The sequence below is a fragment of the Falco cherrug genome, chromosome 4 (genome assembly GCF_023634085.1).
Source record: "Falco cherrug isolate bFalChe1 chromosome 4, bFalChe1.pri, whole genome shotgun sequence".
NCBI lineage: Eukaryota > Metazoa > Chordata > Aves > Falconiformes > Falconidae > Falco > Falco cherrug.
This window is the reverse complement of record NC_073700.1, coordinates 67263918-67288779: the sequence shown is the minus strand read 5'-3', so window position 1 is coordinate 67288779 and position 24862 is coordinate 67263918. Positions and strand designations below refer to the sequence as shown.

Below are 24862 nucleotides of genomic sequence, written 5' to 3'. Positions count from 1 at the left end.
TTGGGAATTTTTTTTCTTTAAACTTTTGTCTTAGTCTGAATGACTTATGAAGAAAACAGAAGTTCTGTCTCTTATCTTTTGACACAGTTCAGGTAGAGGTGACAATTAATTCTCCTGAATTATTTAGAAGAGATCACAGTCTGCTAGGAAATAGCTCTTGACGAGTAAAGGGGGACATTTTGACGTAAGATCAACATGTAACTGGCATAAATATGTTCCTTTCACTCAGAGATGCTGTGAATCTCAGAACTTCGATTAAAAATCTAATGGTATTTGCCCTTTTCAGACAAACTACAAGGCTAGATGCGCTAATCTCAGCGTAAAGGAACTGGCTTGCTCTTTTAATGTCATTTGTTGCAAAGTTCCTTTAGAAAGGAGCTTTCTTCCAGTATAACACTTAAGTGATATTTGATGTGCTTTTTAAAAAATATAATCATTACAGATGTTCAAAGAGACTTGATTGACATAATGATGGGATAGAGTAATTTATACAATACAGATGCCCTGAGAACACCCTGATAGTCATGCTGGCCAACAACTTAATTGCAAGAGCCTTCACTTGAAAAACCTTCTTCGTAAGTTTCTTCTCAGTGAATTAATTTCTTTTCCCAGATGTCTCTATTTCCTAAGAAATTATTCTCTCAATAAAGGCATCAGATTTGGTGTGTACCAAACTTAAGAAAAAATTAGCAGTGCGAGCTGATGGTTACATTCTGAGGGACTACTTAAGGCCAAACACTTTCCAAAAATCCAGGTTATTTGTCCCATCCAGGGCCTAACTTCGATCCAGATTTGCACATGTTGGAAAACTGGAGGATTATATTTAATTCTCAACTGATACAGACTGAACTGAAGTTCAAAGAGTCTAGCTGAAGTCTCACACATTGCTGCCTGCAGTTACGTATTTGACATTTAGTATGCCTCTGCTAGCACAAAGAAAAGATAAATGCTTCTCAAGTTTGCAGACTATCATCTTTCTAGGTGAGAAGAGGAGTTAGGGACAAGGCTGGTAGGCTTCACTATTGCATTAAATTTTCCTCAAAATGAAAATGTATATACCTGCATTGCAATGGTTATTTACTAGCTCTGAGAAATTAAGCCTCTGGCAGGTAAACTTCTGATCCACATCTATACAGGCTTCACAATTTTATGTGTTCACTCTCTAGTAGGGACTTTTGGAAGGCTTGATTTAGTTTTTACAGCTTCTGTATTTTAAAAATAAAACTGCTGTCACATGCCTGCAACTTTATCCACGTTTCCCCTCTGCTGTTGTCAAAGAGGGCTTTCAGCAAAAACATATTTATATTCTGTAACAAATGATTCTGAAAGATTTCTGAAATCTGTAAGAAATCTTTCACCTTAATGTAAGGAGTTTTATAAGCATTTTTATAAGGTGCCCTCCAAATGTACTTTTTGTTTTTTATTCTGGGACAAGGCATGAAACAATACTGCTTTTGCTAAATACTGGTATTAGGAGGTAAATTTTGCTCAGAAGGTCTACAGTTACCAAAATTAAGATGCCTCTTGGGAGTCTACCTTAGAGAGTATCCTGCCATAGCAACCTGCTCAACATCCTAAACTAAAGCCTGAAGTTCAGGGCTGTTCCTGAACTGTGGCTGTTCTTCCTGTTGCCCTCAACTATACTGAGCAGCAGTGCTTACAAAGTGTGTTGGCGTGAAGAAACTTAGATGAGGAGCTTTTACTGTGAATTTAATTATTTTAAGCTTCTTAGTCTTTTCATATGTGCTGAATCAGATCTTTGTGCTACGTCTTAGGTAGAAGTGGTGTTATTCTTTAACACTGTCATGGATGTTTTTGAAATGGTATAGCCTTTGATGGTCATGGGGAGAAACATCCCATGAACAGATGGGAGATTGGCACCAACATGTCCAAACTGCAAACTAAAAAAGAGAAACCCTATCACTAAGCTTGCAATGGCCAACCACTGTCCTTATGAGTGAAATTTCTCCAACTGGCTTTCATGTTTTGAAGTCAAATATTTTATTCAGCAAAAAGAAATCACTAGAGTAGAAGACTTCCTGCATTTTGTATTCTTTTTTTGCTTTATTTGTGCTTCTTTTCCCCACTTCCCCAGACAAAGAATATTGCTGAAACTGCTTTCACAAAAAAGCTCTGCAGATGTTGGCCAACCTAGCTGAAATTACTGTCTGGAATCTCAAGTGTGGAAAAAGTGTAAGGCAGCATAAGAGTAGTCCCATGCTATTTTTGTCCCATCTTGTTTGGGAAGGTGTTGGAGAGATTCTTCATGAGGCCAGTGCTCTTTTTAGGACTGCAAAAGGGTAGTAGAATCTCTGGAACTTCAGCTAACACATAGCAAGAGGGTGTTGAGCTAATGCTGCTGGGAGTTCTTTGGATGTTCCACATTTCTTGTATATGAACAACTTATAGTCACGTTTCCTTTTTTTGGGGGGAGGTGGGAAGATGACTTTAGTATATGAAGCTATGCTTTAGAGCTTTACTAAAGCTGGGTAAAAGACCTGTTCTCTGATGATGGTTTTAGGGACTGTATAAATTGGTGACTAGGGAAGAAAAATGATCAGGATTTGGATGGAATGTATTTTTATTAACTGTGAGCTGTGGAGGCCTTTGACCTGTCTGAAGTGGCAGAACAGTTATGGGCTTTGTTTTGACCATTTCATGTATGTATAGCCAACAGATGGAACAGAAAAACTCTTAAAAGCCAGAGGAACAAACTTAAACAGAAGTAGATTTGGCAGAGGTGAGAGGGAAATATTCGTAAGAAATCATTTTCTTTGGTGTGAATGTGAGATGAAAGCTGGTTTCATATGGTTAAATTCTCTGTTTAATACACTTCTATAGCTAGCACAGCTTGAATAGGCAGGGCAGCTGCAGGAACTGCTCATGCATTGTGAGAAAAAACTGTGAAAACAACATGTAAAGGCTCACCTTTGCTTTGGTATTGGTTCAGGATGCAAATTCTGCATTGCCCAAGTCCAGTTTCCACCCGTCTCCAGAGATCTGTGCCTGGAGCTTGCTGACTTTCAGTGGCTATCTTGCACTGTAAACCTCATCAGCAGTATATAGGCTTCAATCTGCTTTGCTGCAGATGCTGAAACTAGGCGTGGAAGAAGTGTCCCTTGGGTTAGTGCTGTTAAGTAGCTGCATACTTGGCTACTCTGCATTGCTAGTTGCATCAAATGTGTACGTATCAGATTTTTTTTCATGGCATGATCACAATCTGAGCTAACCTGGCTTGAGGAATTGAGGCGGATAGCTTGAGTCTACTTTCTGTAAAAATGTAGACTAAACGAGTTGTTTTGGGGAGTGGCCCAGTTGATTTCTTCCCCTGGTTAATCACACATGCTCAGTGGGCCCTCGTGTAGCCTCAGACACTACATTCATACCTCATTCATTTGCTTCTCTGAGGAGTCATGATCAGAACACATTCATTCTTGGTGATGCAAGAAATTTTACCTGAAGTCCTAGTGGCCTTTCAGCACATAAGGTTGATATGGCAGCCAATGTCAATAGTGTCTGTATCTATGAGGTATGAGCAGTGGTATTGACTATAGCCAGCTTCCTGAATATCCATCAGCTGAGCTGAAACCCTGACTTAGCGATGCATGCAGAGGAAAGCGAGAGAAGGTGCATCAGACCTTTGAAAGGGTAGTGTTTCAATAATGTTTATCTTCTAAGTATCTAGAGCTAGGAAGTCCGGTAGGGAAAAAAGGTGATAGATTTACTTCTGCTGTGGTGTGGAACAGCGTCTACTGGACACTTCTGGCTCATCAGGCATTTCTGATGGCAATCTAAGGCTGACTTAGCAGGCTGTAGGCTTTAGCTTGCTTTAACTTGTGATCCCTGGGTCAACAGGATCAGAACCCCAGAGGTGCATTACATCAGAAGGCACATACAGCTTTTAGCACCGTATCTTTGCCAAGGCAATGATATGGGTGGGTATGTGGCAGGGGGTTGTTAGGCACACCACCTTCCCCCTCCCCATCCTTTGGCAATGTGGATGGTTTCTCTTCCTGGTGGTAAGAAGTCACACCATACTTGTTTATGTAGCACTCACTGCTCCAGTGTGGTTTGCAAACATCACTGATAACTGCACATGTGTGTGTGTGTATATATATATAGGGATTACTTCATCTGTCATGCCTCCTGTTGGTTCACTACTATTTTGTGAACTGTGACAGCTGTCTACTAGCACATAACACCACCAAACAGTTTAGGGGGAGAGAAGGAAAGTATGTCCAATTGAAACTACAAGGGAAAATTAGCAAGGTAGAAAGTGATTAACCATGCAGGAATATCATGAGGGTACATGGTAACTTTTACTCCAACCATGAGTCACTGCGATTCTTGCAATTTGCTCAATATAAGGGAGTGGAGGAAAGTAAGGAATAGAGGACACTGTTTCTCTTTAAACATACTCAGTCCCCAACCTCTGTTTAGACAAGATAAAGCAGTAGTTCCATACTACCTGGTTTTGAAATAGGTTATTATAGCATGTGAGCTTGACCTCAGCTAATCAAAATACAACATACCCACTTTGTAATAGATTTTGAAAACTGCTAGGATGGCATAGCAGGTTCTACCTTAGCCTGGAAGTACCTGGAGGGGAGGACACCTTGGTGTTTACACCTGTGTACCTAATGCACTTTTGACAACACAAGCTTAATAATCGAGTAAAACAAGGAAAATGTTTGTTCCCTGACAAAAGCTGTTTCAAACCTCTTACCTCTATTTGACTGTTCCTTCTTATCCTAAAGCATTATAGCAAGTTTCTGTGAGTTTTCTGAAGCTTAGTAGCTTATAAACTGCATAATCTTTTGTTGTCTCAGTTTCAGAATTAAGAAAACTGTTTGAACCAAACCACCAAGATTTTTTGGAAATGAAAAGGTAAAAAAAAAAAAAAAAAAAAAAAAAGTCTTTGGCCTTTAAAACAAAACACACGGCTGTTTTGTTATCTCCTCTTAGAAACTTAGAAACCTCAAATCTTCAAAGATGCTTGATTTCACATTGTTAACATCTTTTTCAGAAAAGAGAGAATAGCTAGACGCTTAGAAGGAATTGAAAATGATACGCAGCCTATGCTTCTACAAAACTGTCCAGGATCAGTCACACACCGATTACTAGAGGAAGATACACCGAGATATATGCGTGCAACTGATCCATACAGTCCCCACCTAGGTAAGCAGCATATATCAGTCAATCTTGTATTGCTGAATTACTTCATGTTTACTGCCCTATCATTTGTGCAGTACATGGAAGGGAGTTTTATAGAAGAGCTGTAGTCAGGGGGTTTTTTAACTTGCCTTTTAATTCTTCAGTTGTCTTATTTGAAAAAGGTTTATTATCCATATTGTTTTAAACAAACAATAATTTCATATGAGTCTTGTAAAGAATTATAAATAATACACATTTCTTAATCATTTGTATGAGATATAAGTGCAAAAATGTCATGTGTCTGTTTAGTCATTAGTACACTTTGTAAGAAAATGGGAAGCTTTTAGTTCACTTGATGTGGATGGCAGGTAGGGTACTTGGAGTTTTGGGATGGACTTGCTCATATATGGTGTACTTTTGACAGGAAGATCAAATGAAGAGGAAGAAACTTCAGATTCTTCTGTAGAAAAACAACCCAGATCATCAAGATACCGAACAGAAATCACAGGAGGTAATACAGAGCCCTTATATACTACAGGAAACATGGATGTCCAGGAACTAGAGTCAAAAGCAGAAAGAATAGCTAGGTACAAGGCAGAAAGGCGGCGCCAGCTGGCAGAAAAATATGGATTATCTCTTGATTCTGATTTGGATTCTGACTACTCATCCAGATATACACGGGCAAGGAAAGATCCTGACAGCATGGAAAGAAAGGGAATGAAAAGTGAAAGGCAAGGTGATGACAACAAGGACTGTGGCTCCTTGTATTTGTCTAGGACTGAGGTGAAGGAGTCGAAGAGTGTGATTGCTGAATCCAAAGAGTGCTCCAGCCATGGAAAAGATGTTGTTCCAGACAAAGAAGACCTCTCAAATGAAAAGAGTGATGGAAAAGCAGATGATGACAGTGCCATTGGACAGGTTTCTGACCCTTCAGCAACCTTGGATAGTTCTGTCTCCCTTTCACTTCCTGGGCGAGAATCTTCCTCCTATAATGAAGTGCCAATATCACCAAAGCAAACCCCCAGAGAGTCCCTTTCGTCACCAAAGCGGGCAGCCTCACCAATCCATTTGCAGAATGACCAGCACTTGCACAGCAACATCAGACAAAGGTAAGCATGATTTTTATTTTCTGTTTGTACAGTAGCTTCTTTTATCTTAGATCACCTTCTGCAGCAATGTCTAATGTATTTATTACCGTTGATGAATGTATTAAGAGGCTTTGGATGTCTCAGGCCCTTTGGGGGTGGGAGGAGAGGAATAACTAAGATATTTATGCAAACTAGAAACTGAGGCACTTATGGTTCTAAATCTGCTTTTTTTTTTTTTTTCTTTCTCCTTAACTATTCTCCATAACTATTTCTTTTCTCCATTAGAGTAAGCCTTTAACTTTTTATTCGGCATCTTGTAATTGTTTGGTGGGGGGGTTCCAAGTAAAGGCAAGTTGTTTCTCAGCAAAGGCTTGAATAGCTATGTGATGGCTTCAGCGAAAACAAAACAGTTCTCAGAGTTTAAAGCTGAAAAGCGTCTTGGGTCAGTTGAAATAATAGTCCTTTTCCTGCTGAGACAGTGTAAAAAACCTTCTGAACTGTTACAGTTCATCTTTCAGATAATATTGGGGTATGTGTGTGAAGGGGCAGAGGGGAGAGTTAAAATTTCATGCTGAATTTAAGAAAATGTAGCCTTCCTCGTGGTATGCTAAATTGCTTCAGATTTGACAAATTTACTCCAGTAATCCAGAAGGAAAAAAACCCACAACAGTTTTCACTAATTTCACATCATAATTTCACATTATGGTATGGTAACTGGAAACAACGCGTAGCTAAGAATTTAAAAGCAAGATTTTCTCTAAGTGTGATTCTTTAATTTCTATGTAGATGCATAGATGTAAAATAATAACTGTAAAAACTTGTTAGTGTTGCAGCTCAAAATGATGTAAATTGTAATGAGAACTTAATTGTAAACACATCTGCATCATGCTGAGCAGTGCTGACTGTTTCTAAGGAACTGAAATGAACTGGCATAAACAGAACAACTACACATTTTGGCATTTTTTGCAGTAGGTTCAGAAGCAAGCTACCTTGACTCGGTGGCTTTAATCCTCCCTTCAAAATCAAAAAACTTGATTCTTATTTGTTGTGGCCTTTCTTATTAACTAGCATAAGCATACCTTAAAGTTTGAATGAAGCAGTCTTCCATGTCGAAGGTTAATCACCTGGAGTATTAAGTCATCTATTTACAGTGCCTGTAAACTGCTGAAATGTACTTAGCCTTTTTTGTTTCACTTTATTGCATAGGATACACCAGTATAGTCTCTTTAATATCTGTTTCATAGCTTTTCATTGTTTAGGTGACTTCTAATCCTGCTCGTCATCTTTTGCATGGATACGTAGCTATATGAGCTATCATTGGACTCTCCCAATTAAGCCAAAATTTTAAAGGAATATTGTAATTTCAAAAAAGCCATCAGAGGGAAAGTAAGTCAACATATCAACATACTTAGGAAGTATGACCTTCTATTTAGTTTATGTTTTAAGCTTATAATTCTGGTGCTACAATAAGGAAAATACTCATTGCGGGATCACCCATGCAGCTGAGACCAGAGTTGTGCTGAAACTCCTTGAGCTGACTAGGTTCTTTCAGGCGCCAAAAAACTTGTCTTTAAAGCAGTCGCAACTCAAATGCTACAAAATATTATCCCTTATCCTCAAATAGTAAATTTGAGATAAATCTCTTGACTAATCCAGTTACTGATAGGAAGGGAAATTGGAGCAATGGACCCTTGACAGGTTCTTTTCTTTGTTTTATCATGTGAAGGAAGGGACAAATTTTTCAGCCTTAGGACAGCAAAGAGAATATCCCATCAAACTTTATAGCCAAGAATGGTCTGCTGCAGTGTAAAAAGAGGGTTTATTTTTTTACTTTCATAAAGAAATCCTAGTCCCTGTTTCTGTGAGGGGAAACCAATAAAGCACTGAATAATGAAATGCCTTCTAGATTGTTCTCTCCAGCTCAGGAGAAGCTGCGCTGCACACAGCATTGGTGGGATAGCAGTTGTCCTGGTGAAACACGTGCTGGCTATAGAGAGACACCTGAACCTCCTCATTCACAGATCAGCCTTTAATGTAGAGAAACCATGTCTCCTTATAAAGCTCCTTCATTTTTAGTTAGCAAGTGTGGGGTTTTTTTTATAATGCAGCTTTATAAACCAGTTACAAGTTCAGACTGAGCAGGCTGAAGGCATTATCAAATCATTCACAAATTCCAGCTGTTTCTTTTTAAAGCTGCCACTTCTGGCATTACCTATTTATTTATAATAAAAGATGCTGCAAAAGTTGGGTGGAAGAGAATTATAAGGAAACTGTTTTTAATGGGGACATATTTTTAAATTTGTTAAAAGTTATATGTGTGAAGCACTAAGGGGTCAGCTATGTTCGGCAAACACTGGAGACAGGCCCCTTCTGCAAGGTCTTCCTTTTTTTGAGACTTTGTTGTTCTCGATTTCTAGATAGGTAAGATCCATTTTGAAGTAAGTTCTGACAACTCCATCCCATTTGTAGTATGGTCAGGTTTACTTCTCTGCAGTCTCTACGCTCTGCAGTAGTGCCATACTAAACAAAAGAGAGTGGGGCAAAAGCATCAGGAATAGAGTTGGCAGATCCTTTAAGTATGCTTTCCATAAAGTGCAAGAGTTCTTGATCCGCCCAGTGTAAGAAATCGGGAAAGCAAGAGACCTGCATGGATCAGTCAAGACCTGCTGGTCAAACTAGAGGGCCAGAAGGAAATGCACAGGCAGTGGAAGCACGGACAGGTATCCTGGGAAGAGTATAGGGGTTGCTGCCTGGTTGTATAGGGATGGGGTCAGGAAGGCCAAGGTGTGTCTGGAGCTGAACGTGGCAAGGAATGCAAAAAATAGTAAGAAGGGTTTCTACAGGTATGTCTACCAGAAAAGGAAGGTCAAAGAAAGCACACACCCCCAATGATCAAGTATGGCAAACTGGTAACAACAGACGAAAAGGCTGAGGTATTCAACAACTTCCTTGCCTCAGTCTTCACTGGCAGCCTATCTTCTAACACTTCTTGAGTGGATGGACCGCAAGACAGGGACTGAGGGAGCACAGTCCCTCGCACTGTAAGAGACGATCAGGTTCATGGATGCCTGAGGAACCTGAATACGCATGAGTATGGTACCTGACAAGATGCATCCCAGAGTCCTGTGAGAATTAGCTGATGCAGTTGCCAAGCTACTCTCCATGATATTTGAAAAGTCATGGCAGTCAGGTGAAGACCCTGGTGACTGGAAAATGGGAAATATTGCACCAATTTTTACAAAGGGTAGAAAGGAGGGCTCTGGGAGCTACCAACCTGTCAGCCTCACATCTGTGCCTGGGAAGATCGTGGAACAAATCCTTCTAGAAGCTATGCTAAGGCACATGGAGAACAGGGAGGTGATTCAAGGCTTAACCAAGGGTGGGTCCTGCCTGACCAACCTAGTGGCCTTCTATTATGGAGTGACTAAATCAGTGGATAAGGGAAGAGCTATGGATGTCATCTGTCTGGACTTCTGTAAGGCCTTTGACATGGTTCCTCACAACATTCTTCTCTAAATTGGCAAGATATGGATTTAATAGGTGGACAGTTCACTGGATGAGGAATTAGTTGGATGGTCGCATCCAGAGAGTGGTGGTCAATGGCTCAATGTGCAGGTGGAGATTGGTGACAAGCAGTGTCCCTCAGGGGTCCACATTGAGACCAGCACTGGTTAGTATCTTCACCAATGTCACAGACAGTGGGATCGAGTGCACCCTCAGCAAGTTGGCAGGCAACACCAAGCTGAGTGGTGCAGCTGCCATGCCTGAGGGACAGGTTACCATTTAGAGGGACCTGGACAACCTTGAGGAGTGGACCCATGTGAACCTCATGAGGTTCAACAAAGCCAAGTGCAAGGTCCTGCACCTGGGTGGGGGCAACCCCTGATACCAATACAGGCTGGGGGATGAATGGATTGCGAGCAGCTTTGAGGAGAAGGACTTGGGGGTACTGGTAGATGAAAAGCTGGACATAGGCCAGCAATGTGTGCTTGCAGCCCAGAAACCCAACCGTATCTTGGGCTGCATCAAAAGAAGTGTGGCCAGCAGGCTGAGGGAGATGATTCTGCCCCTCTACTCCATGGTGGTGAGACCCCACCTGGAGTGCTGCGTCCAGCTCTGGAGTCCTCAGCACAGGGAAGACATGGACCTGTTGGAGCGGGTCCAGAGGAGGGCCACAAAAATGATCAGAGGGGTGCAGCACCTCCCCTACGAGGGAAGGCTGAGAGAGTCGGAGCTGTTCAGCCTGCAGAAGAGAAGGCTCTGGGAAGACCCTACTGCAGCCTTTCAATAATTAGAGGGGGCTTGTAAGACAGAAGGGGACAGAATTTTTAATAGACCCTGTGGTGATAGGACAAGGGTTAATGGTTTTAAACTAAAAGAGGTTAGATTCAGACTAGACATAAGGAAGAATTTTTTTTATGATGAGGGTGGTGAAACACTGGACCAGGTTGCCCAGAGAGGTGGTAGATGCTCCATTCCTGGAAGCATTCCAGGTCAGATTGGACGGGGCTTTGAGCATCCTCATCTACTTGAAGCTGTCCCTGCTCATTGCAGGAGGATTGGACTAGATGACTTTTAGAGGTCCCTTCCAACCCACACCATTTTATGACCCTTTGAATAAGTCATAACTTAGTACAAGTTACTGACTGCTTTATTACTAATTTCAAATTCTTTCTGGATGAGGCTTGGGTCAGTATTTGCATAAAACAAGTTTCCCACACTGTCTGTCTTTTGAAGAAAATCACCTGCACCCACAAGAGATATGGTGTAGCTCTTATACCAGTTAAGAGTTTACACTTTTGGTCTTGTTTGGATATGCATGTAGGCAGTAGTTGGTATTTTAAAGGCCAAATTGCCAAGAGCCCATTCTTCATTTTAATACTTCTGACAACTTTGAGTGCTCACTGGTGTAATATTCAGATTTAAGAATAACCTCTCAGAAACTCTTGTCCCTGTTGCTGAATGGTAAAGTCATTGCCTATTACCATGCACTCTGTCTAAAGCTACTATGTGGTAGTCTCCTATAAAGCCATTTGCGCAATCAAAATAAGGGCTAACACCAGCTTTCCAGGTGGCTGCTGTTTTGTAGTCACTTCCACGTTATATAGGTTGCAGAATTGTTGTTATTAAATTTAAATTTGCTGAGTTCAAATTGGAAGATGAATGTGTCTTGCTTTGGAATACATATGAAAGGTTTGTGCCTTCAGTCCTAAGAAGATTTAATAATTAATCCTATTATCCATCACTGAGAAAACAACAAAGTGCTGAGAAGGTATCATTTGACATTGTCTGTGTTTGGCTGCTGAAGTGGCTGATTAACTCTAAATTCAAAACATGGCTTGCGTCCTTCTGACTACTCTTTTCAAAGGATGAATGATCAAGTACAAATAATTGCTGCTTGGGCCATGCCCACTGCAAAATGTGCCAAATTACACATTAAGAGACGAGAAGGAAGTTTGCTTGTTTCAAAGCAGTTCCAGCTATGGGGACAGCTCCTGTGAAAGGTTTTTACCTCCTATTTGGTCAGTTTCTTTAGGAACATAAAAAAATTTTGAAAAATAAAAGGTGTTTTTAACAGTTAGTTTGACCTTTTTCTAAACTTGATTTGGATGACATGACAACTGTAGGTGAGTTCTCAAATCTAAAGCTATTTGCAGTAAATACACTGTTATCTTAAGACCAGTCATTGATTTCACCTTTTCCAACTATTTTTATTTAAAGACCAGCTAAGAAAAATGGAAGTAGATGACCTGGAGCTTAATTTGGGATTTTCATCCCAGATGGCTCTACTGCAATGTGAGGACTTCTTTCAGACATAGCTATAGGTAATGGAAAACGGCTTGGATGCTTGTCATCTGCAGGGAGTTTGTTTGTAAATGTTAGTGTGGCTGGACAGTCTGTGCTTGCAGGGCTAAAAGTATTTGATGTGACCTGTTGGAGCAAGTCCAGAGGGCCATGAAGATGATCAGAGGGCTGGAGCACCTCTGCCATGAAGACAGGCTGAGAGGGTTGACCATGTTCAGCCTGGAGAAGGCTGCGGGGACACCATATAGCACCTTCAAGTACCTAAAGGGGCCTGCAAGAAAGCTGGAGCGGGACTTTTTACAAGGGTGTGTAGTGACAGGACAAGGGGGAATGGCTTTAAACTGAAAGAGGGTAGATGTAGATTAGATATAAAGAAATTTTTCACTGCAAGGGTGGTGAGACACTGGCACAGGCTGCCCAGAGAAGCTGTGGATGCCCCATCCCTGGCAGTGTTCAAGGCCAGGCTGGATGGGGCTTTGAGCAACCTGGTCTGGTGGGAGGTGTCCCTGCCCATGGCAGGGGGGTTGGAACTAGATGATCTTTAAAGTCCCTTCCAACCCAAACCATTCTGATTCTGCTGTTCCTGGAGGACTGTAGATGAAGTTGGGCATTAGCAAAGTATTTGAGAAACAGTATGTAGGTAGCCTGCAAATACCCTTTCATGCAGGCCTTTTAAAAGTTTGCAATGCTGGTGTTTCTTTCTATGCTTTCAACTCCAGAATAAACAGAACAAAGTCAAGACATGATCAAATAGGGGTTACTTAGTTTTTTAAGCTTTTGCCTTTCCCCTGTCCCTCAGTGACACGGCATGTTTTACTTGAGCAGACTGGGTTTGCATTTCTGAAGCTTTTGTGATACAGGGCTACAAAAGGACAGAGGAGTTCCAGATGCTCCTGAGAATTTCTTAGGAAATATGATATACCCATCTGAATTTCTACATTAATTAAATTCATATAACTACTTCATTTTGGACCCAGTGGTCTTTACCACTTTAAACTACAAATTAAAGGAATGGCTTTAGCAACTTTTCCAGGTGTTCTTACATAAACACTCAAACTGACCTCCAGTGGCAAATGGTAAAAAAAAATAAAAAAAAATGCATAGTTGCTTTCGCTTCTCAAATTCTGGACAAAACACACTTGGTAAAGTTACCTTTGCAGAGTATTTAACATTCTGAACACATTTTAGTTGTTTGTGGAATGAAAATGATAGGGTTTTTCAGTTTATCACCTTTCAATTTGATTAACCTGCTGTGCTTTTGTTTTCCTGAACAGTCCTCTGTAATTGAGTAATTAGAAAAAAAAAATCAGTGGGGAGGGAAGACTGGGAGAAAAAATGGGAGTATGTGTTGAAATCTCAAAAATTACCTGAAGTTCTGTTTTCTGTAGTAGTGCAGGGAAAGCAAAACCTGAATGGTTTCTTCAGAAAGATTCGGAAGGGGACACACCTTCACTTATCAGCTGGCCCTCCAGGTATCCTGAAACATAACTGTGTGGCTAACAATCAGACTACAAACCTGCCCTTTCTTTCCCTTTACTCTGTCTTCATTTAACATTTGCCTTTAATTTTCCTTTAACAGCAGCAAGTTAGAAAGCATTGTTTCTTGTGGATAAACAGCTGCTGAAACTTTTCTGAAGCACCTGCTTTTACTGTAACTTACAACTGATTGTATTTTGATAAAGTAAAAATGCCCCTAGCTTCTTCCATAGACACTGTCATTGTGGCTCCCATTGATTTTTATAACTTATTTATTCCGCTTTGTACTCTGCAAAGCAGCAGATTTTTATACCACACACCATTCTATCTTAGCATTTCCTACAATGTATTCCTTGAATATTAAAGGAGAGGTACAAGAGAAGTAAAAAAAAAAATATATTGAAAAGTAAAGCAAGATCTTAATCAGAGCTACAAGCAGCTGCTTTCTCCCATTTTGGTCACACATGCAGTTAGCCCACCATGAGAAGCATTGCAGGAAGACTCTTTTTCCATTATTCTGATTAAAGTAATTGTTATAACCCAGTACTAACATCAGTGTGGATGTTCTGGCGAATGCTTGCTACATGTTGTTTAAAGAATCACTTTTTCAAACTGAACACTTTCTGTGCTTAACTTTGAGAAGTTTCCCTGATTAAGTGCACTGATCCTTAGGGATAAGAAACACCAAAATATTAGAAACGTTGGTGTTTCAGATAACTTTGGATGTCCTGGCTTATTCTCTATTAATTTGCCTTTTTTCCTAAATTTTGCTTTTTTAAAAATAATGTAAACTCCAAAATGTCTTTTGGTAGCAAGCCTGGAATTGCACATACTTTCAGATGGACTGCTTGCTTTCAAATAAAAAGCTGGTCTCCTGTGGTGCTTGAGTTTCTTTCCTTCCTCAGAATTAAAATCTTTGTTTGTACCCATGTGGGACAGGAGGAAGTACAGAGCTTTAATTTTTAATATTGTGTATGCAGTATTTACCCACGCTCGCCCTATAAGCTGTCTGAACACTTGATGTAGCTGTAGAACTGCTGGAGAGCTTGCCTGCAGTTGTAGCCATAGAGCCTCCGGCTGCACATGCTTGCCTTCCACTAGTGCAGCAGTTAATTAAGTGTCTAAAGGTAGAGTAAGACTCTGTTTTGCATGGACGTTACACGAGTCTATAGGTGATTGTAGAAAATACACTGAAGTAAGGTAACTTTTGGGAACATTCCTGTCAGTTTTGCATGTTAGAATGTAAGGAAACATTGTAAAACAGAATGCCTGTTTTGGGGTGGGGGTTTGTTCCTTTTTTTTTTTTTTTTTTTTAAATACTTTTCTCCCCTGCAAGCCCTCTGAAGAACAGCCATCCATAGTGTCACTTTCGGCTTTAAGGCTTGCACTTTCAACATTTATTGTCACATACTGAAACAGGTTATACTAAATGTAACATTTCTTGCATGATACACAAAAGCACAAGTAAAAATGTCTCTGGCAAAACCTCTGAAGGGCTAGGTGGATGTAACAATGTGGATTTTCGTCCCTTTCCCCAATGCAACAGCCTCTTAGTATGATGTAAGCTGTCCAGTATTTAGGTATATTCAGAAATCTGACTACACATGTGACTGCCAAGGAAATTTGCATTTCAGGCTGAACCTAACACTTCCATAACATAGAAAGCAGTTTTGATCATCTTGTTTGTTTGAGGCTATGGGTATGTGCTGTTCGACACACACAGTTGTGACCTCATGGGAACATGCTGTACGTTTTCAGAGCTTGCTCAGTTACCTTCTCAGGAGTCATGCATGTTTGAGGGCGTGTGAATCACTTGAATGTTTTTGAGCAATGTTACTGCTAAGAACTGGGGACAGGGGGAGGAAGGGGTTGCATCGTAAGATTGCTTTCGTTTATGTATTGATTGCTTTTTATTTTAATACGATGTTGCTGTCTGTGCCCACAGTAGGTGTCTGTGTTCCTTCCCAGCTTGGGTATTGCTGTTCACAGCTTTAATCCTTTTTCTTTCTTAAAGAGTAAAAGTTAGAGAGAAACTGGTGAAAGAGGAAAGTGCTCGTGGAAGCCCTGAACTTGTCACAGACACAGTATCTCACAGAAAATCCCATCCAGTGCCAGCCCACTACATGCCTCTTCAGACAGAAACATCTGCCTTTGATAGGGTTATAAATCAGCCCATCAGTTCAGTCCGCCAACCAATACATGGCTATATTCAGCCTGCTGGCACTGCTCACACAGCTCAGCTGATGGCAACAGAAGAACCAGCAAACAACTCTGTTGGCAGCCCTCTCCTACCAGACGGTGTTAGCCTCTTAACAAAATCATCAGTGGCCACTGTATCAGAGAGTGAAAAGAAAGAGGCACTTGGTTATGGAGCAAAGCCCGATGAAGAGGATTCCTTGGAGGGTGAACAGGCTTCCAAAGGCAGAAGACCAATTTTGCCCTCTGAGATTCGCAAGCAAGGGAAGAACCATGAAGGCCTTTTTGGAGGAGGAGAATTGGATACCCCTGTGGGGAGTTCCTCTTTCGCAAGCAAGCTCAAAGTTAACTCAGAAGTTCAGAGAGAGCTGGAGTGCAATAAGAGGCAGGCTCCTGAGCAGCAGTTTAAGACCTCTGAGAATATAGAAAGGAGCGAAGCTGTTATGTACATACAGAGTGGGTCTGTATCGCAGCCTGCCAAGGCAAAAACTCCTGTTTGGAAAGTGTCGACCGCAAAGCATAAAGTCCTGACTCGCTCAGTGTCGGACTATACTGTGGCTCCTAAGCTAGAAGCTTTTAAATGTAAGGAGAGCACGGAAGCAAATGCACCAAACGGTGAGATTGGCATGGTTGACACAAAAGTCTCTGTTGCCCAGCTCCGTAATGTCTTTCTGGAGACTGCTAATGCCAACAAGAAAACGGAACTGTAGGTGACATTTCAGACATATTTTCGTGTGAAATTTGCACGTCCTTAGCAAAAAATTACACACTCAACAGCAGTTGTGTTCAGCACTTAAAGCACACAGCTTGGCTCTCACCAGTGTGTACTGGAGGCTGAGATGGTCTGAATCCTGCTTTTGTGCTTCTGCTTGCTAGCGCAAGTTGTGATGTGGGGTAGCTGGAATGTGTACGTCTGTGCATGTTGCTGGAGGAGCATGCAGAGTGATCTCTAGTGAATTTTGAGATGCTTACATCTGTGCTTTACTTCTCTCTTCTATTTTCTTTTCTATGCACTTTCTATCATGTGGTTTAAAAGTGAATCTCGGTTTGAGATGGCAACAGCAGGCAGCACTTTGTCTGCCAATGGTGACCGTGAAAGAGGGCCACGAAGGCCGAGGCGCTATTTTTCTCCTGGTGAAAATAGAAAGACTTCTGAGAGATTTAAAACTCAACCTATAACGTCAGCAGAACGAAAGGAGACAGATAGGTAGGCACACACATAGCTCTGTGTAGTGTTCCGGTGCAGGTAGACACGAACAAGCTTGTGAAGAGATGCTCATTTGTTAGCATAAACATTTTGCAAGTTTATTGTTTCTCTTTAAAAACAATCAAGTATTTGTTATATCCTCTTATGACATAAAACCCAAAACATTACTGACAAAACCAATTTGTTGAAAATCCCCCCAACGTAAAATGGTGATCAGTGAATCATCTTAAGGTATTACAGCTGTCAGGTTCTGTCTAATGATAAATGCTTTTGGTTTTATTTGAAGAAAAAAATCTACTCTGCCTTATCGTTTACTTTTTTGTAAACAACCAAAGCTACACATTTTATGTTAAAAGAGTGGGCAGCAAATCTTAGACTTTTAACTTCAGCAAGATGAACTGGAAATCATTTTTGTGTACTGTATTTAAGTTTGGCTGCAATGGCTTGCCTTTCTGCTTTATTAAAGGATGTCAAAGTAGGAACCGTTGAAACTTGAGTAATAGATAGTTTTCCTATTCCTAAGACTTTTGAGGTCCTGCTATTTCAGATGGAGTTTGCATTTAATTTTTTTTATGTCTCATTTCCAACTAACTTCCTTCTGTTTGATAATTTTTTGCTAGGTCAATTCTGAGTGCAGAAATTCCAACTGCTGAAGGTATGTTACTACATTATTTTCTTAGGAAGAAATGGGAGCAAATGTTTTGTTTAAACTGAATAATTATTTGATAATGCAAAGAAGTCCACTTGAAAATAGCTATCATTACCTATAATATGTTTGAAGTACCATTTTTCCTTGGGTTGTGTTTACTACAGACTTGATTTCAAATTCATTTAAGTCCAAAAGTCTTTCTGTGGATACTGAACTTTGTATGGAAGTTAAGAGGGGGAATGGCTTGTTATTTTTCAATATAGTTGGGGTTTTTTTTCCTGATTTAGACAATAAATAAGCTACTTGGTGAGGAAAAAACCCACACACATTTTAATCAGCACTCTAGGACTAATAACTACATAAATAACAAAAAATCTTTACTATAGTGTGAAACTTATTAGTAACATTTTCTAGCTAAGGAGGCTGCAAGGCATTGGTTATTAAATTATATAAATCAGTCTGCCATCTTGCTTCTCTTTCCCTCTTGTCACTCTCGGCAAGTGTGTCACAAATTAAGTCGGTAATCTCATGAGTAACTAAATTTAGATTTAATGCTTTATGCTATTTGAAAGCTGATATTCTCTGCAGCTTTGAGATGCTGGCTCTTGGATCTGGAGGATGCTGATTTCAGCTCCTAAGGATACCAGCTGAGCCTCTGAATAATGGGGACACAAGGTGGTAAACAGAATGACCAGCTTCCAGAAGAGACCATTTTGTAGGTTCAATTAGTAGAAAACAGACATTCTACAAAGCAGGATGAATACTAACCCTTAAGAAAGTCTTTCAATCTAATTATTTTCATAGTTCATGTGTTATCATAGATATATTAAGTTTGATTATCATAAAAAGTTACTTGGATAACTTGAAAGCATGTGAAAGTATTGAAGACAAGTCTTTTGTTCTCAAATCATGTTAAGGATTTTCCTCTGATGCAATATGTGTAAAAAGAAGTAAAGTTTAAACAATTTGGTTCATGATAAGTCTTTTGTTAAAAGGGAGGAACAGCCAGCTTATTTGCTGGTGGTGCTTCTTAACTTAGTAAAACATAACTTCTGAGGAGCTCAAAAATCATTTAGTCAAAAACCCCCTTGCACTTAATAGGAACTTGATTCCTTATATCCAGTCTCCTTTTTTCCTTTGTGTAGATGAAGAGAAATTGGATGACCGAGCCAAACTAAGCGTAGCTGCAAAGAGGCTGCTTTTTAGAGTAAGTATTACATTCTCTTAACAGAAGGCTGAGTTAAACATTTCATGTACAAGATACTGAAGAACCCAAAGTGCATTAGAGTGAATTGTAATGCAGTTGACCAAGTCCAAGCTACATAACTTTTTTTTACTTCATCTCACGTATCTATACAGTAGACCTGTTGCTCGAAAGTCTTCTTTAAGAATGTAATGTAGAGAGATGTGTAGTTAGTTTTAACTCTGTGATACCTACTGTGCAATTATTTCCTCCTAATTCAGAGATGGGCATTTGGGAAATTTACTACTTTGCATGCAGGAAAGCTAAAAAGAAAGTACTGGTTTAGAACTTTCTTCCCTGGTTTTAATTACGATATATGTCCTCTTAGGAAATGGAGAAATCATTTGAAATGAAAAATATTCCTAAACCACCTACAAGAAGTTCAGCAGTAGAGAGAAGACTGCGGCGTTTGCAGGATAGATCACACACGCAACCAATAACCAGTGAGGAAGTGGTCATTGCAGCTACGTAAGTATTGTACATATGTTGGCTCTAAATTTGGTTCCTGCTTTTAAATCTGGGAGTAAGTTCCATATATGTGGTATTTACAGCTTTGTAACAAGGAAAACACTTATTGTTAAGGGCCAACTTCCTTGAGAACCACAATGGAAACTATATTGAAATTCCTTTTTAGAAGTAGAGGGACTAGTAAAGCATAACTTGTATGACTGTAATTTGGTAGAAAGCTTATGCACCTGTAGATCAGGTAAATGGGACTAATCATAGCATTGGTTTGTCACTCAAATAAAAAAAAATACATTGTGCTGAGGGAAATGGCACAATTTCTTAAGCAATGTATATTTGTATTGTGGAAAAACTTTTACACTCTGAAATCTCAAAGATACTTTTTGAAAATAGATTTCTTGCACGCTGGTCATACCTCATGAAATTTTCCTGAAAAACTAAAAGCAACTTTTTGGGAAAATTAAACAAAGGTGAATGATTTTCACCTAATAATCTACTAAAAGATAGCTTATGTTATGGGTAAAGAGTAACTTCAATAGACAACCTGTTTGTTCCTCTAGGTCTTTAGTTCTTTGAAAGTATTTGAAGATATTTTGCAAAGGTCGCAGCATATAACTCAGTTAATTAAAAAATCATTGCTGTTTGGCTTTTTTCTGTTTTGGTTTGGTTTGGTTTTGGTCTTTTCTGTAGTTAACACTTAATGTATTGCTTTTCTTAATGCTTTTTTCTTCTCTCTCCCTGTGAATTTTCCCTCCTTGGCAATTCTTTAAAGTGAATCTACCCCTGCTTCACGTTCTGTGAATACCCACACAGTAGTGACAAGAGTACCTAGTCCCACTGTAGTTAAGAGCACTGTACAACCTATCAGGTACTGGGCGGGATAAACATGCATGTTACATGGAGCACAAGATTCCTCAATAGCAGATGCATCTTTAAAGTTTTGAATGCCTTTTCAATGTGTCAAGTCAATACTCATTTCAAGAATATTTAAAACATTTGCCAACGTCATTTATGTTTGCATGATAAAACAATGCAACTTTTTTTTGTCAAGCATCTGTTTTCAGAACCTTTCTAACCACACTTACCTGTTCCAGAAGCATATTCTTCTTTGTGAAAGAAATGAATTTGCATGTGAGAAAACCTAGCAGAACCCTCTTTGCTTTTGGGTTTTTTTGTTGTTTTTTTTTTTTACACAGTAATGTCATCTTGTAATGAAAATACCAAAGCTGGGTGCTTGATTTCACAAGAAGTACATACGCTCTTTCTCTGTCTCTACATATATATATATATATATTTTATTTTTTTTAGCTTGCAAAATTAAAGGAAAGATAAGAAATTGCACCACCTATAGGTAAAGATGCAGAATACTGTTTGTCTGTTCTGAATGAGACGGGGGAAAAAAAAATAAAATAGTACTAACTCCATAAATTATATTATTGTAGAGGTGAATGAAATATAATATTGTAGAGACAAACGCAGTTACAGCTTTTATGAATGAATATGTCTGCCTTCAGCATTGGTCAAACGATCTTCAAAATTAATGGAGTATATTACAAAACTATTTTTTTGGTTTTGAGTTACCCGAAATAACTCAAGAGACAGTCTAAATTCTGTTCCACTTAAAATTATAAGAGGCACTACAATTTATGCTAACCAAAAAGCAGCACTTAATTTGGAGTTTAAATCCATCTTTTAAATGTTTTTATCATATGTGGTCCACAAGTTCTTTCTAATAAAATTGATTTTTACATAAATTGAACTGTAAGACCCATGTTTGTTCTACAGCAGGCATCTTTAATGTCTCTCCATAGCTTTATATTCTGTATAAAGAGATTGGTCTGAAAAGTCTCTCTTCAGTCTGGAGTTCCCCTTTTAAAAAAATTGTTGTGCCATAATCAAATGAATTTGTGAATGAAAGTTTAACTTTTTTTAAATCTTCAGCTGTTGAATTGGAATTCATCATGCCAATGTTGAACCACTGCATAACCACTTAGGCTGCTATATTACATTGGCTGTTGTGCTTCATGTGCAGTTCTTCTGCTTCTGTCAGGTTGAGATTTTAAAATTTCATAATGGCTTCTTCAAAACTCATTTTCAGTTCTGTTTCTTCAGCTTGCAGGCATCAGCACACCAAAAAATTTTAGCTAAAGAAGAGATAAGAGCAGCCAAAGAGGCTATGGGGCAAGATCAGTCTGATGAACCAGATTCTTCCACCTTAAGTTTGGCAGAAAAGATGGCTTTGTTTAACAAACTGTCTCAACCAGTATCCAGGGCCATCTCCACAAGGAGTCGAGGAGATATTAGGCACAGGAGAATGAATGCTCGTTACCAGACTCAGCCAGTCACTCTTGGAGAAGTTGAGCAGGTAAGTGCAGTCTTAGCTCTTTTTCATTTGTTTCTTTTTATTGGAGAAAACAACTTCAAGTGTAAGATGCTGTAACAACTGGTCTTTTCTTTCTCTGAGCTACACATTGGGGTCATGACATATTAGCAGGAAAAAGCTTGTCAAGAAGCAGTCTTCTGACACTGAGGAACAACATCCTTTAAAATGTTCAACTTCATTGATGTGTTTTTCTTTTTTAAGTAATTCAAGAGTGTATCATTTTCCTGATTAGTGTACGCTGTACCTTTTGCAGTGCCTGTCTTTTTTGGCAGAGTATTATATGTCTTTTAAAAGTAAATTCCTGACCAAAGGGGTAAAAACTGTGACACGTGTCATCGTGCTTTAGATGTATTTTCAGGGAATTTTGGAGCTTGTCATGTGTAACTTTCAGACTCTCTCCTGTAAGCACTGAAAGTGTTTCCATTATTAGTCAGGACATGTTTTGTCATTTTCATCCGGGAGTGGGGATAGATTTCTTTCCCACCTCCCCCTGCAAATGCAGAATACATTTGAAATTTAGAAGGTCATAGTCAAAATGAAATTATTTACTATGTGCAGTGGAATTGGGCTTCCTGTTCTGGTATCCTTCATATAATTGGAACTGAAAAGGATTGGCTTTTTAGTGAAGTTTGAGTATAAGATGGCTCAGCAGTGGTCTTTCAGAGCTGATGTTCACAACAGCAGAAACTTCAGTCTCTTAGTATTACAGCTTTAAAAGAAATCACTTTAACAGTGAAGCACAACTCCTATGCATGTTGTATTTCTAGGGATTTGGATCCATCAGAGTGTTAGAAAGTTCCTGTTCTTCTCTTCCTATATGCTTCAATCATGATGTTACCTTTTCCGTATTATAATAATGGAATAGTGAAAAGGCAGGATTTCTCTAACTATTGGTGCAAAGGTGTCCAGATATATAATTTTTCTTTATGCTTACTTTACTTAGGCATGAAGTAGTGGTAAATATTTGGCAAATTAATTTTAACAAGGTTTCAAAACCTTACATAGTTCTCTTTCCTTTCATTTTCCACATGCCACCCACTGTCACAGCCTGGCCTCTTTAATATTAAAGAGTGTGTCACTAACTTGTTCGAGGGCCAGGAAGGTGATCAACAGAAATGGGCTGAAGAAGGTGGGAAAGAAGTGACATTCACATTAGTTTGTCAGACTTTTGCAGAACAAACTCGCTCTTCAAGGAAGGAAACGCAGAGGAAGCATGTTTTGTCATCTCTTTCTGAACCTAGCAAAACAACCCGGAGCTGACTCTGAACCAGGCTTGATAGGAATATATTTTCAAAAAGACTTTCTGTAGTGAACCGTTCATTTGTAGTGTTGGGATGTTTTGAGATGCAGTTACATTTTTTCTAGGAAGAAACAGAAGGTATCAAAAGAGATAACTAGAAGTTATGTTCCCAAAATATTTTGCAAATGTAAATATCTTGTAATTAAAGCTGAAATCTCTTTGCTGATCTCTTCTAAATTTCTGATTCTGATAGATGCAATGGAAAAAGAGTAAACTGGTAACTATTTTCTTATTCTTTCTTTGGAATCATTGAGCTAGCAAAATAGTCTTTGCTCTGCTTTCCCATTTGTTTAATGAATGACTATTGGCCATGCTTTATGGAATTTGCACGTGCATTTTAAGTTTTCAGTTGATTTCCTCCTACTGGTGTGATTTTTGTCTATTCCTTTTGCATGTTGTTCTCTAGCCCTGCAGTTTAAAAAAAACAACAAAAAAGCCTCTCTTGATGTGTATGAAGGTATAATTTTCAGTTTCTTTCATAGCTTTTGTCTCCTTTGGAGAAGGCAAAGCCAAGCTCTGCATTTCAGAAAAATTTTGCTTCTTAACTTTCTGTAGGAAAACTTTACAAAATTATTGTTTTAGAAGAGTAGAAAAGATTAGCTTTTCCACTGTGGAGGCTGGAAAAGCAAATTTGGAGTTTTTTTAAGGTTTTTTAATATGTTTCTAAGATTCAAATACTTTGCTCAGAGGTGTACATGACAGCCAATGTTTATATTTGAAAAAGACTAACAGTCCTGCATGAAGGTGATTTATGTGGCAGAAACGTCAGGAATGTCTGCTCTATGTAGGACACCACAGAGCAGAATCTCTCTCTGGCGCTGAGCTAGCTCCAGAGCTGGAAGCTGTATAACCGTATCAGAGCAGAGCTGTGCCAAAGCTAATTAGTCTTGCTGAGATGCAGAGTTGATTAGCTTGGGCACATGGCATGTCATCCGGTGTCTGGAACCTGAACTAATTTCTTTCCCCAGTGCTTCACAGTACCATGCCAGTATGAGCCTTTTTATGGAGCCCTGACACAACATTGCGTTGCATGCTACACATACACCCTTTATTACTAAAGATGTTGCTGTTCACATGCAGTCATTTCTTCTCTGGGTGGAATAATCTGCCTGCAGCCAAATTGTGGGGGCATTGTTGCTTTCCATGTGTGTTTCTAGTCTATATTTGTAGAGCACTACATTTATAAAGAAGGATACCTCTGATACGATTAGACTGTTTTCAGGAATTGATGATTTCGGAGCTTTTAAATCCTTAGGTCCCTTTTTTTTTGTTTGTTTGTTTTTTGTGCATAGGTACAAAATGAAAGTGGAAAAATTACTCCCCTGTCAACTGCAGTTGCAATGTCGGTTTCAACAATGGCATCTGCCCTTTCTTCATTGCATGCTGGAGACCTGCACACGAAGCCAGCTGGTGATGGAAGCATGAGTGCTACCACTAGAGCTGATTTGAGATTCCACTCTTCAGCAGAAAACTTGGACTCTTCAGGAAAACGCACACAGAAGTCAGAACAGTGGCAGCCCTCAACAGAAGCACTAGAAAGTAAAAGAGCATCAATGAAGCATGAAGAAGAGAGAAAGAGGTTTCTAGCACATGAAGCTAATGAAATTACAAAGTACAGCTCCTTTGAGGAAGAAACCACACATCCTGTTCCTGAAAAAACAGGAGACTACCACAAAGAGACAACATACAGCTTCCTGAGGAAGGGCAGCATGGAACTGTTTAGTTCACAAGCACTTTTTCAGCCTCTTGAACAGAAGGAAATCACTACTGGCATGCAAGGTAAAAAGGAAGTTAAAGAAGGCCAGTCCTTTGAGGAAAAGATGGATTTGGAAAGTGTTATGAAAAGAAAGACATGGCAAAGAGTTGCAATATATAGTTGCTCTTGTAATAGTCTCA

The 24862-nt window shown here is 39.4% G+C and overlaps 1 protein-coding gene across 14 annotated transcripts in view; it reads left to right on the top strand.

The window, feature by feature from the left end:
- Positions 1-24862, top strand: part of SVIL (supervillin) — a 142411-nt gene that overhangs the window by 77113 nt on the left and 40436 nt on the right. For 7 of the 14 annotated variants that reach the window (XR_008732107.1, XM_055709484.1, XM_055709482.1 and 4 more), the window contains 11 exons: positions 4830-4887; positions 5027-5178; positions 5579-6263; positions 13436-13519; positions 15538-16425; positions 16756-16926; positions 17547-17581; positions 18721-18782; positions 19147-19286; positions 21396-21648; positions 24259-24745. Coding sequence is in view for 13 of the 14 variants with exons in the window: in XM_055709486.1 (XP_055565461.1) it covers positions 4830-4887; positions 5027-5178; positions 5579-6263; positions 13436-13519; positions 15538-16425; positions 16756-16926; positions 17547-17581; positions 18721-18782; positions 19147-19286; positions 21396-21648; positions 24259-24745 (3015 nt within the window). In the remaining variant the exon portion in view is untranslated. The remainder of the gene's footprint in view (positions 1-4829; positions 4888-5026; positions 5179-5578; positions 6264-13435; positions 13520-15537; positions 16426-16755; positions 16927-17546; positions 17582-18720; positions 18783-19146; positions 19287-21395; positions 21649-24258; positions 24746-24862) is intronic. The other 7 variants (XM_055709491.1, XM_055709479.1, XM_055709485.1 and 4 more) reach the window with 6 other exon arrangements.